At 28.4% G+C, this 13,811-nt stretch overlaps 1 protein-coding gene across 1 annotated transcript in view; it reads right to left on the bottom strand.

Annotated features, from left to right (window-relative positions):
- Nucleotides 1-13,811, bottom strand: part of LOC129963842 (synaptotagmin-12-like) — a 131,669-nt gene that overhangs the window by 19,204 nt on the left and 98,654 nt on the right. Inside the window, exons 5-6 of the mRNA XM_056078417.1 lie at nt 9,979-10,111; nt 8,955-9,167 (exon numbers count right to left, since the gene is read on the bottom strand). Of these exons, the coding sequence (XP_055934392.1) occupies nt 8,955-9,167; nt 9,979-10,111 (346 nt within the window). The remainder of the gene's footprint in view (nt 1-8,954; nt 9,168-9,978; nt 10,112-13,811) is intronic.

Raw genomic sequence — 13,811 nt, 5'->3', positions numbered from 1 at the left:
CTCTGATTCAAACATGAATCTGAAAATGCTTTCAACTTGGAAAAGCTTTTTGAAGTTCACAAATAAATTTATGTTTATATTGGCCGACACGTTTTTGCCAAATGTCTTTCACCCGTGAAAGTTTTTGGAAGCGTTTGATATTTGCTCACATCTGACGAATCAATTAAATGAGAAAAAAAAACAACCAGTTCGTGCTTTTTATCTCAAAGGTTAAACGGTTTTCTGTTCTAAAGCTAAACCTGTCATGAAAACGCTAATCACATGTTTTCGCTAATGGAAAAATTGAAAAGCTTTTATATTATTTTCTTTCGCAAAGGTGGAATAGCCATTTATCGAAGGATGGGAGTATTTTTAGAAATCATTTCAGAGCAAAAAAAAAAAAAAAAAAAAAAAAAGAATAAAAAAAATGTTAAATTCTTCACCCAAGATGCAAATTAATTGTTTCTGTTGTGTTACGTTTTTAATGTTGTTGCTTATATAAACTGCTAAAATTGATAGACTTTTTAGAAAAGGTTGAAATAGCGAAATCGAATTGCTATTGAAGTTTGATTAATTCGCTTTACGAAATTTCCTTTATAGTATTTGTCGGTAAACAATAAATAAAATTTCAAATGTGAAGATTTTGTAAAAAACTAAAAGTAGCATAGCATCACTATTTATGACCAACAATACAGACGATCTAGTTGATGAAATGGGCTTCTAAATTCATTCTAAAGAAAAATTCTATAATTTTTTTAAAATTATATTTTAGCTACTTTGGAAATGCATATAAGTGCAAATACGACAAATAAGAACAATTTGGAAATATAAATAAGAGAGTAAAGGCCGTTTTGTTAAAGCATTTCATGTAATAGCTGCTTTTATTGACTTCTGAAAAAATAATTTAATTTTATTCGGAAGTCAATAAATATTTTATATTTTACAATAGTCAATAAACATAGCTAAAATTTAAAAAAATGAATATTTACTGTGCCTCTCTAAGAAGTAAAAGTATTTTAAGACAAAAATTTAAATAAATTGAATACTCACTTATGGAACGTAAAGAATGTTTGTCGATAGCTGAATCAATTTTTTTAATATTTGATGTTAACTTAATAATTTTATCAAGTTTATCTCTTAATAGTTTTACCAAGTTTATAAGAACATTACGAATGTCTATTGATGGCTGAATTAATTTTTTGGTACTTACTGTTAATAATTTTATCAAGTCAAACTTCATAATTATATCGAGTAACAACTTGCTGTATTTAAAATATGAAGTTAATTTTCATAAAATTACATCTGTTTTCAAATAGTATGCTTTCTCAACTACATTGCAGTAAAAGTGAATTAAGTTACATTAAAACATTAAAAGTGATACATTAAAAGTTATTATCCAATTCTATGCTTTAATTATTATTAATTTAACAAGTACTTTTTTTTTTACTTAAAAGACTAGTTAAACATTAAAATAGTACTAAAGAATTTTTTTTTTGATATTTTAAAGTAGCATTACATTGTCATTTTTAAAATCCACAAAAGCTTAAATTATTAACTGAAAATAAAACTGGCGGTAACAAACCAAGCATCTAATGGCTATTATGCTTTTTGTTGATAGATGTTGATCAGTAACAGATAAATAACATGTTTTTATTCAAATTTCATAAAAATAAGCCCCTTTCTCAAATAACTTTCAAACAAAAGTGGTTTCAGTTTAAAGAAATTGCTTAAATTTACAAATATGGCTGACTTTAAACTTTTGCTGAGCCATTCATGTTTTTGTAAAATATCTTTCACACACAGACATTTATTTGACAATAAAGTAACATTACACTATCACTTTTAAAATCCACAAATGCTAAAAAATATTGACTCAAAATAAATGATAGCGAATAAAACAACGAAGCTAAGCATCTAATGGCGATTGTGCTACTTGTTGATCAATAATATGCTGATAATATGCTTTTATACAAATTTCATCAAATAGGTCTTCTTCTAGGTTTCATACAAAAGTTGTTTTAATTTAAAGAAATTGCTCACATTTACGAATACGCCTGACTTAAAACTTTTGCTAAGCCATTACATTTTTATAAAATATCTTTCTCTCACAAACATTTATTTGGTATCTCAGGTAATGAAACAATTACAAAAACACTCTACACCACATAACTTTTATCTAAGACGGGACGCATCCTAATGCCTAAAAACAAAAATTGCCAAGGAAACGTTATTGTGTTATCTCTAATGGAAAACTTGAAAAGCTTTTATGTTATTTTCCATTCCAAAGGTGGTATGTTGAAGTCGTTCATTGAAGCTTGCTAGTCATTTGCATGAACCGGAAATCTATTAGTGTTGGGTTTATTTTGGGAACGTCTCAAAGTCTGTTGGGATTTTCATCAAGGCGCAAACTTTTTATTTTTAAACCCTTTATCGCCTTTCCTTCTTTACGACTACATAAAATAGCATTTTCATTAAGAAGAGGTAATTTCATAATAAAATTGACAGTGAATATTTTTGATGAGCATATTTAATTAGCTTTATTAATTTGTCATTGGGATACTTGTTAGTTTTTGGAGAACATCATTAATGAAAATTTAAATGTGAAAACTTTTAAATCTGATGAAAAGTGGCTGAAAATATGATTGTCATTGATTCACTAAATATTGTTACCTATATTGTTCAGTTCATGTACGGTAGAAAAAATTAAACACGCTAAATAATGGAAAATTATGCTTTATTCTACGAATATTCCAGAAAACATGGAACAAAAGGAACAAAAACAACCAAGATGTTGGAAAGAACAACACTTGTAAACATTAACAACACAAGAAGACAGCAAATCGCTTATTACACGAGATTGCTAATTGTATTACAGCCCTCAGGGATTGCAGTTTCTAACTCCAAAATGAGAATTTTTACTTATGTGAATGCCTCCATTTATATAGTCTCCCGAAAGAAAGTTGCATCGCATAGAATTCACCAGGGGAATTATTGTAATAAGATCTCGATTTCGAATACAGTTAGAGTCATAATCCTTGCATTTTTCTGGAAACTTATTTTTGTCGCCAAATCACCAAATTGCTGCCAAGTTCGTCGTCACGCTCAGGGATCACTGAATCGTCCAGTCAGCACCCATTAAAAATCTTCTAAATCTCTCTTTTTTATAATAAGTCTGTTTATGTAAAGAAATTGGATTATAGATTCGTAACAATATAGATAGTCTAGATGGCAAAATAGGCTGCTTAGTAAACAGTATGTTTCAAAACTTAAATGCTCATCTTTTAGAATATTTTGAAAATACACTGCTAATTCGTTAGAGATAAGAATCCGGTGGAAATTTGGATTGTTCAAATTGTCAAAGCTGTTTTCTTATTTTGATGATTATTGAATAGAAATGACACCAAACTTAAATAATATTATTTTTTTACATGGCCAATATGTCCAAGAATTTAATGAGGTTTCTTTGATAGTTATCTAATTAGGAAAAAAACCCCAATATATTGAGTTTTTGAATATTAAAATTTATTTTTACCAAGAATTTATATTTTAAGAAGACGTATCAATTTAATTACTTTAAAAATTAAAAGAATTTTCATACATGTGATGAATCAAAACTTAAACTGAGATTTTTGTCAAATGTTCCGAAAAGAAATATATAATTATAAATTATTTTCCTGTGATCTCTATAATTTGTGGATTCGACATCCATGTTTTTGCCTTATCCATATAGAAATTTTTTTCGCTTAAATAATTAAATCATTGATTAAGATGAATTAATAAATACAGAAATAAATTAAATATTAATGCGATGCCAATAGAATTATTTTTGAGGCTGTCGTAAATTTAATATATTTCTAAAACACAAAGCTTATTTTGATGCAGATTCATATATAAAATTATATAGCAGTGATGAATAACTTTTAATCATCAGAAAAAATAAAGGAAAAGGTTTAATGTTCATGCATAGAAATAACTTAAATAGTTAATAGTTAAAATAATTAATTAAATTGTTAAATTATTGAGTAGATTGAATTAATTAATAAAAAGGTAAATTAATAATTAAATATTAATGAGATAAATGGAATTTCTTTTGAGGCTATCATAAAGTTGCTGTAAAACTAAAACAAAAGGTTTTTTAAAATGCATATTAATTTGGCAGGAATTATAAAGCATATATAAAATTGGATTGAATTCGTGAATAATTTAAATTATCAGAAAAAAAAGAAAGGAAGATGCTTGATAGTAGATTTGAACAAAGGAAGGTCATATCTAAGAGTAATTTTGAAAGTAATGGAACTTTCGGTTTAAAAAGGATTTTTTTAATTTATAAAAAAATCTTTTCTTCTACATTTTTTACTTACCCAACATAGTTAAAAAATTAAAATTTTTCCGGAATTTAATATTGCAAACATGGACTCAATTAAAAAAAATGCAGGACTTGCTTTTTGTCTAAAATGGGCAGCCGCTTTATGCCCAAAAGAGAAAACTGTCAAGAAAACGTTATTATGTTATCGCTAATGGAAAACTTGAAAAGCAGCTTTAATGCTGTTTTCACTCGCACGGTCGTTGATTGAGGGCTACGAATAATTTGCATTAACTGGAAATCTATTAACGCTGGGGTTATTTTTAGAAAAAGGGCCAGTGAGAAACATCGAAATCTTCACCCAAGATGCAAATTATTTATTTTTACTACGTCTTTAACGATTTCCCTGCTGACAAACGTAGTCTTTTCTGCAGACTGGTGGTAACGTAATGGAATAGTCAAGGAATTCTTTTTGATATGCAAATTTAATTAGTATCATTAAATTTTCTTTGAAGGATATGTCAGTTTTTGGCTGAAGCGGCTAATGAAAGTTTAAATGCGTAGACTTTAAATGTTAATAGATGCTAATAACATTAGTCTAGATTGCAAATTAAATTCAAATCTAGATGACAAAATATGTATTCGTATCTTTAATGATTCTTAAATCCTGCAAGCTCAAATTTCCTCCCTTGTTTAATTAGATAACTCATTATCCCTGAAATATACAGCGTTATTTTTATCAAAAATCTTATGACTCTTAGATCAGACATCATATGATCCTTAATATGATTAACTATAACTCACTAGAAAAGAAACTTTCTAAATCTCTATTATTGATTCCTTTATTACAGTTTCTTAATTATTAAACCAAATAATTATAAATACATCCAAGTATATTATTCTGTTAATTTGAGATTCACATGTGGATAGTAAACAAAAATCGACTCGACATTAAATAATTATTAATGCTTAGTGCCAAATTATATATAACAATACTACACCAAATTTATTACATTTATATTTCGTACTAATCGACTTTAGCGACCAATTGGTTTGTCAGAGATTCAAGTTATATTTAATTTTAGTTAAATATAATTTTATGTTCATGTCTTGTTAAAGTGATATCTTATATAACGGCTGGGGATTCAGCCGTTTGATATTAGAGTACTACAGTGGAAATGAGGACAAATAAAAAGTCTCCAAAGATTGGGTCCGACAAAAGGAAAGGTTTAATTGAAACACAATTTATTAAGAGGAAATAAAATTAAACACATGATGAACTATTTACAGATATGATGGAAAAACTTATAAATACACAGCATGTCATTTCAGGACCGGAAAGCAACACCGGACCAACATTACATACATAATGGCACGTATTTATATCATGTCTTAATTCTTATATTTGCATATTAGCTACGGTTACTGGGTAAAATAAATGTCAGATACGATACCGATTAAATAGAAATATGTTTAATGTCAAGTGAAGTGATTTACTCATACTAATGACGCACAATAGCAGGTTCAAAATGCATTGCATTATTTTAGAATAAAGTATGGGAGACAAAAGAATTTGGAATTTCGAAACTTAATGCCGAAATTTCCTAACAAGTCTTCGTCAGATATTAAAGTCGTGTTATTTTAATTGTCTTACATATGTTCTATTCATTATGTACATGAACCTTTCTAACTAACACCAGTCCTATGACATTATGGCTTTTTTAAAAATCTGTGGTCCATCTGTTTTCTAAACTTCATAGTATTGTACTTAACTTTTTATTCGTCTTGTAAACTGTACAGCTATTAGATATAATCATATTTTTAACTTTAAACAATGGAAGAAAATCACGTGATCAAGTATTTGAAGAAGCCCCAAATATAGTTTAAATTTCAGAGCAATAATATAATCTAATTAGATAAAAAAAACATTTTTGAAAAATAGCTGACATTCAGAAAAAAATTTGCTCCGATATAAAATTAGTATTTTTAAAAATACTTTTTTTAAAAAATTCGAAAAGATGCAAAGTTTATGTTTGTGCAATTATATTTTCGGAAGTAACTGCGGAAAACATTTTTTTTAATTAGCTAAAATTCTTCTAAATTTCTAAAAATTGTTCCGAGATGCATATCTTTACTCTCCAAGATATATCTATGCCGAATTTGGTAGCTTTTTTTTCTTCTGTACAGCCGACCATTCCGCTAACACTGAACGAATCAGTATCGACAGGATTTGTTGAGGCCGAATACCAAATTTGGTAGCTGTAGGTCTAACGGTTAGGTCTGTAGAGCACTAAAACACACCACATACACACAAAGAACGAATATTCGAACACTTATTAATCAGGAAAAATATACATATACATTGCACATGCACAGCATTAAAAATCGGTACTGTTTGGAAATGCAATGTAGTATTCTTATAGTTTTTTTTTTCTACAAGCAGAGGTTTTATATTCCTGCGATGCTTTGAAGATGCAAAATTAAAAGAATAATAAAAGATTATTGATGAATTTAAATATTGAGTGCAAAATAAAATAAACTAATAATTGTCTTTATATATTGGAAGGAATGGGAATTCTGCAGTTTAGACTTGTATATTCATGAAAGATATTTGAATATATTATAAATATACTTTCATTTCGAAAAAACAGTTTTTATTTCTTTTTATGAAAGCACTAATAAGACTACAAAATTGAAAATATACATTCTGCAATAAATTTACATTCCGTTTTTACATCAATGCATTTTAAACCTTTCAGATATTTTAGAAAAAGTTGCTTTATGATCGGAAATATAAAATAAATATTAATTTGATAGAATTATGTTATAATTGAATAAACAAATTCCAAATTATGAATTCATTTGTATCAAATCCATTCATTTTAATAATTTAAGTTCATTTTGCGACGATATTTAAAGAAATTTTTTAAGAGATTATATCAAGATTAAATAAAAAAAATTAACTAAATTAATTTTCTCCAACAAATAAATGTATATTGCTTTACTGTTCTTAAAATTATATTAATTATATTATTAGCGACAAAGATGGAATTAAAATGTTGAGAATAACATGTTTGTTAAATATTTAATTAAATTAAAGCTTTGATATGATAATAAATTTTGATACCCACTAAAATTTAATGAACTGTTTTGTTTTGTTTTAGATTATCTTAAAACTTACTCAAAAATTATGCTATCCTACTTCATTGAAATTAATTAAAATTTTTAACAGAAAATATTCCGTGATTATTATGGAGGATTAGTTATTACTAAATTAAAGGCACTAATTAATTGAAGGAGTAGTGAAAAATCATGTATTTCTTCTGATTAAGAGCAATTGAAGAAGTGGCGACGTATGAGTAAAATTTATAATATTATGACAAGTGAGAGAAGTTTAATCAAATATTGTCTTTTCTATTTGTTATATTGAAAAGTAAACAAGACTATTGTACTAGAAGTATGCACCCTGCAGGAATAATGAGGGATATCGTCCATTTCATCTGATTAAGAGACATGAAGAAGTGACCACATCTGTAAGTTTACAATATTATGGCTAAGTGAGCGAAGGGTGATCCTTATAGTGTCTTTTCTTTTTGTTATGTTGAAAAGTAAACAAGATTTTTATGCTAGCAGTATGCACCCTGAAGGAATAATGAGGGATATCGTCCATTTCCTCTGATTAAGAGACATTGAAGAAGTGGCCACGTTTGTAAGTTTACAATATTATGGCTAAGTGAGCGAAGGTTGATCATAATAGTGTCTTTTCTATTTGTTATGTTGAAAAGTAAACACGATTTTTATGTTAGCAGTATGCACCTAGCAGGAATAATGAGGGTTATCGTCCATTTCCTCTGATTTAGAGACATGAAGAAGTGACCACATCTGTAAGTTTACAATATTATGGCTAAGTGAGCGAAGGTTGATCATAATAGTGTCTTTTCTATTTGTTATGTTGAAAAGTAAACAAGACTTTTATGCTAGCAGTATGCACCCAGCAGGAATAATGAGGAATATCGTCCATTTCCTCTGACCAAGAGACATTGAAGAAGTGGCCACATTTGTAAGTTTACAATATTATGGCTAAGTGAGCGAAGGTTGATCATAATAGTGTCTTTTCTATTTGTTATGTTGAAAAGTAATTGGATGCTGTTGTATGATCCACGATTTATGAGAGGCCTCTCACACAATACTCCACCCCCAAATGCTGCAATGTGTGAACGTCGCCTTTCCAAAAACAGGATATGAAAAACATTACATCTTAAAAGTCTGATTTTGAACCAAAATTCTTTTTTCAAAGAATATAGAAACTTGTGGATCACTGGACTAAACCTATCTCAAAATCTGCTGACTTGAAAGAAATGACATCTATATTCAATCTCTAGCTTTGTTTATTGACTATTCAAAAATAAATGGATGAATAATTTTTGACGTACCCTTGTACTTTGTTGCATGTATTGGCTGCTATCGTCTGAAACTACAAATTATATGAAAAAAAATTACATTCATTTCTAAAAATATGTAGATTCTTAGATATGTAATATCTTCTTAATTTAAAATTTTAAAGTAATTAGGATTTAAAAAAGCAATAACAGCAACTTAATTTTAATCAGATTGAAATTTCTAGGACTGTTTATCTCAACTTGCAAGGCAATAGAATTATTTGAATACTTACTTTCCTTGTGTCTATTAGTGGGAGCCAAGCATTGTAAACTGAGTCTTTAAGATCGATACTGGAGAGCTTGAGTTCAGCTTGCCCGAGGATTGTGTTGCTTGATTTGTCGCAAGTGAAAGCGATGCATTTCAGAGTTCTGTCTTGAAGTGTATTTTTTGGAGCGGCAAAGACAAATCTCTCATTATACACCGGACTGCTGTTATCACGATGCAGCTACAATGTAAAGAAAGAGAAAAAAAATTATCTTATTCCACAAGATTCCAACAGATTTGTGTAGATAAATAATAGTATAAACATTATGATGGAAATATCCATGATGATGCAAATTTACTTGTTGAGCTTAGTACAAAATATTCATTGTCCCTCTTTCCGAAATTTTTCCCCTTATTATCACTTTTATTAGCAAAAAACATCTCATATTAGTTATAAAAAATATTCAAGAAATCGGACGTTTCTTCCAATTAGAACAAACACAGGAATGACAAGTTCCATAATGATGGTGACATTTGATTTTTTTTAGACAGCAACGTTCCTTATTACGCAATAGACGTGAAAAGAGTTACCAGCAACAACCAATTTACAGTACTACACCTATTTTGAGTACAATTTTTTAACCACTAAATATTATGATAGAAATTTACATCTCATGCAAAGAAGGGTTATGTTATAACGAACAGATGAACAATGTAAAAAGCATGAGAAAATTTTTCACAAAATCTTGGAACATTATGGAAAGAATTATACATCATTAACAAAATATTTAAAATATCAAATGCTAAAATGTCTCAAAAGATTTCGAAAGCAACATCAAATTATCAATGAAAAAACACGAATAAAGAAATAAGGGGGAATGTAGTTTTAAATATATGAACGAATTCCTTTCTGAAAGACTGAAATATATATATACAGACTACGATACAATAAACAAGATTACAATCTTCAATAATGTCAGAGATTAAGAACATAGTCCTGCATCAGAGAAAGAATCAAATGGTCAACACAACTGGACAGATGAATTAATTACCGCTGTCTGCATGATGGAGGTCTCGTCCGGCATCAAGCTGACGCGGATGTAGCTGTCCACTTTGGCGGCCGAAGATTCGAATGCTATCAGGTTCCGGGCTTTCACGATCATGACGATAAGCTCTTCGGTTTTGCTGCAAAAGACCACAGGGATTGTTTAGTCGTGTGCTTGTATTTCAAAATAGATAAATAAGAACAGCAAAGTGCATTTTATTAAAATAGATAATATTAGGTGCTTGCATGTATTTTAATCAGCGACATCTATTGCTAAACATGCGAAGTATCTATATAAATGACAATGGTTTTGGGTTTTAACAATTTATTATTACTTTATTGTTATCATTTTCAAAGTTTTCCATTTAGTATTACTGAGTTAGTATTGCTGCATTTTCGATATTCATTGCTTTATTTTTGTTTGATTTGAAGAAATCTGCTGCCGAAGCTCATCAGACTTTTTTAGAAACTTATGGTGATACTGCTCCGTCATATCTCAATTGTCGGTTTTGGTTTCGACGATTTAAGAGTGATGATTTCGATGTCCATAACAAAAAACGGCCTGGAGGACCAAAAAAATTTTGAATTCAATCAATTGCTTATTGGGCGAAGATGGGAAAAATTTGTAGAAAACGATGGAAAATATTTTTATTGATATATGTTGTACCAATTTTTCTCAATAAAAGCCTTTTTAAAGTGAATAAAATGTAAAAGTACATGTATGCACGTACTAATAGGAAATTAAAAAAACAAAAGTTATTAATTAATAATGTGATATGTTACAATTTTTAAATTAGTTGGAACAAATCTTAAGCTGTCATGTTTGATGTAAATTTTGATTGATATTTTTTCAAATTAATAAAAAAGAAAATTGAGCATGTCCAAATCATTTTATGAAAGGAAAAATCCGACTTATATTCCAGCTGTTGAAAATCACATTAGTACTTTTTTCTTTTTCTTTATGAATTTTCTCGTTTTGTATTCCAGCTATTTGACCTTTAAACTTTATGCATTTTTTTGAATAGAAAATCTCATTACAAAGTTTAAAATAGCAATATAGTTTAGTAAAGCATAACAATGCTATTTAGGTATTTTCAAAGTATACAATAGAGGATTTGGTATGTATTATACCGTCAATGCATATAATTCACATATTATATGGAATACTGTAACATAAGTCAATAATTACATACCATGCTTTCAATACAATATACATTCCGGCAATTATATACAATATACAATGTATGTATTATCTGCAGTACAAGGAATTCAGCCACAGAGTACTCAGGCAAAGCATAAAATATCTATTCTAATTTATACGTCTTTTAGACAATGGTTCTTTTGTATAATCAAGTATTTTTACATGGATGGGATTGTTAAGTACATCTATAAATCCAATAAATGCTTTTTTTATACCTATAAGAAATATAAAGAAAGTTTCTTCTCTTTAAAAAATTTCTCTACTATTCGTTTTGATGTATCTTAAATTTTCAATTGCATCGTTTTTTTCAAGCTTTGCAAAAAAGCGGTGGGAAAGTGGGAAGCTTCTAAGATAAATAAGCAACTTCCCTTATTAGGAAAACTTTCTAGTTTTATGAGAAAGGATAGAATATTAAAATATATTTAGATGTTTGTTTATATTAATGACCCCCTTAATAAATCGCCAAAAATGCAAACCATCGTTGGCTACCTTGTATGTAGGCATCTTACGTGTAATGGAGCTTAACGATTTTGGCGTAATCTAAAAATTGCCAAGTAAACCTGAGAAGGAAAATCACCTTGGCGAAATCTTAGTATCTTATATGTAATGGAGCTTGGCGATCTTGATAAAAATCTAAAAATCACCAAGTAAACCTAGGGAGTCATAAATTTAAACAAGTGTTTATATTTCTTATATTTCCAATCCTAACAAGACATTCTGCACAAAGAGATGTTTCACGCCTTTACCAAGAACATATATAGAAAGAAAGAAAGTTTTCTGATTTTTCTGGTTTGGAAGTGCACAACAAACACAAAAATGAAATATTATTTCCTTGAAGACATATAGATTTATAACATTGTGAGGAGTAAAAATAATGAAAAAAAAATCGCGAAAAAAATTGTGAATAAATTATGAGTTATTTTTTAGTATGAATTAGCAACTACAAGCTTTGGTAATATCTGTGAGAATGATTTTCATACATTTTTATCCATATTTATTTAGTTACTAGCCGCCTTTAGCGACCAGCCGGTTCGCCAATCTTAATGTTCGTTTAAATTTTAATAATTAAATATTTTATGCAATTCCTACTTTAATAGCTTCTTCATCAAAATATTTTAAAACTTCAAATTTTGATATATAATTCACTCATAATATTATAAACGCCTTCAGTCATAACGTAATATGTATCTCTCTAATTTTCTGTTAGTTCCCGAAGAATTTATACTTCAAATTAAAGTGGAAAGGATTAATCTTCAATTAATATAATAATATTTTTTACTGAAACAAAGTATTTTTTTGGAATATGATTACTGAAAACAGTCACTGAGCGTTTAAACTTTATGGGAACTAAAGAATATATTTCCTAATTTATGTAATATTTCAAGAATTTTTCAACAAAATATTCTCAGATTTATCATGACCAGAACGATTAATTAACAATGTTTAATTTTAAATGCATCAAACACTAAGGAAATAAAACGAATCGTTTAAAATAATCGGTTGAAAACAGGTTAAAAAAAACTACTTAAAAAACGATGTACTTAAAACTATAAGCGTATACAAAAAATATATAACTAACATAAATACAATTTAATTACAAAAACATGCAACTAACCTAAAAATAATTTAAATCATCCGTTGATAATGGTTGTCATGTCAACAATCAGAACACAATGCGCATGCGTGAATTTTCAACGCCAGTTACGGAACGCAAATGCGTGAGTTTTTCTACGCCAGTTGGGGTAACGCTATGCAGATTAGACATTTTTAATTTCCTTTATTCTGTTTTATTTTAATTCAAAAGTACTTAAGAATGAATCCGAAAGATCGATTAATTAACAATTTTTAATTTTAAATGCATCAAACATTAAGAAAATAAATAGAATCGTTTCAAATAATCAGCCGAAAAATTTTAAGCCTAGCCTCATGACTGTTGGGAAAAAACCGCCAAATGAGTTAGTTGGAAACTAACTCATTTGGCGGTGGGGAAAATGAAAAGATCTTTTTGGCGGGAAAGTTAGTTTTTAATTAATAATTAAAATTCTAATTAAAAATTCAAAAAAAGGTTATCCTATCTTTTAAGTTAGATCAAACTGCACACGGTGTGCAAATTTGATTAAAATCGGTTGAGTAGTTTAGGAGTCCATCGCGGACAAACAACGTGACACGTAATTTATATATATTAAGATTTATCAACGTTTAGGAATCTATGTGTAACAGACCACATAGCATGGTAAATTAATTTTTTCTTCGCGCGTGCTATCTAGAGAAAGTGCATTTGCTCGCTGGATAAGTCACGTGCTATTGCTGAAACTTTTCGAAATAGATTTTAGTAATGAATGATTTTAATGACTCTTACTGAAGTTCAAAAGGGTTCCGCATTCATTTAGTGAGGATTTGTCTGACATATTGCAATTAATCATGTGCTAAAAAGTGTTTTTTTCCCTTATAAGAATAAAAAAAAACCCTAATCGTTTTTTTAATTCATTTTTGTTCACTCTAGGAAAGGAAATTTTTTAAAAAAAATATGCAATATCATCTTAATAAAGTATCTAAAATTTTTATTGTCTTATTTAGAACAAATAGCTTTAATACAGTTTTTACAAAGGTATCATGGTATTTTTCATAAAAGTTAAATT

Source organism: Argiope bruennichi, chromosome 3, assembly GCF_947563725.1.
Source record: "Argiope bruennichi chromosome 3, qqArgBrue1.1, whole genome shotgun sequence".
Classification (NCBI taxonomy): domain Eukaryota; kingdom Metazoa; phylum Arthropoda; class Arachnida; order Araneae; family Araneidae; genus Argiope; species Argiope bruennichi.
Note: the sequence above shows the minus strand (reverse complement) of the source record. Positions and strands in the feature narration are given on the sequence as shown.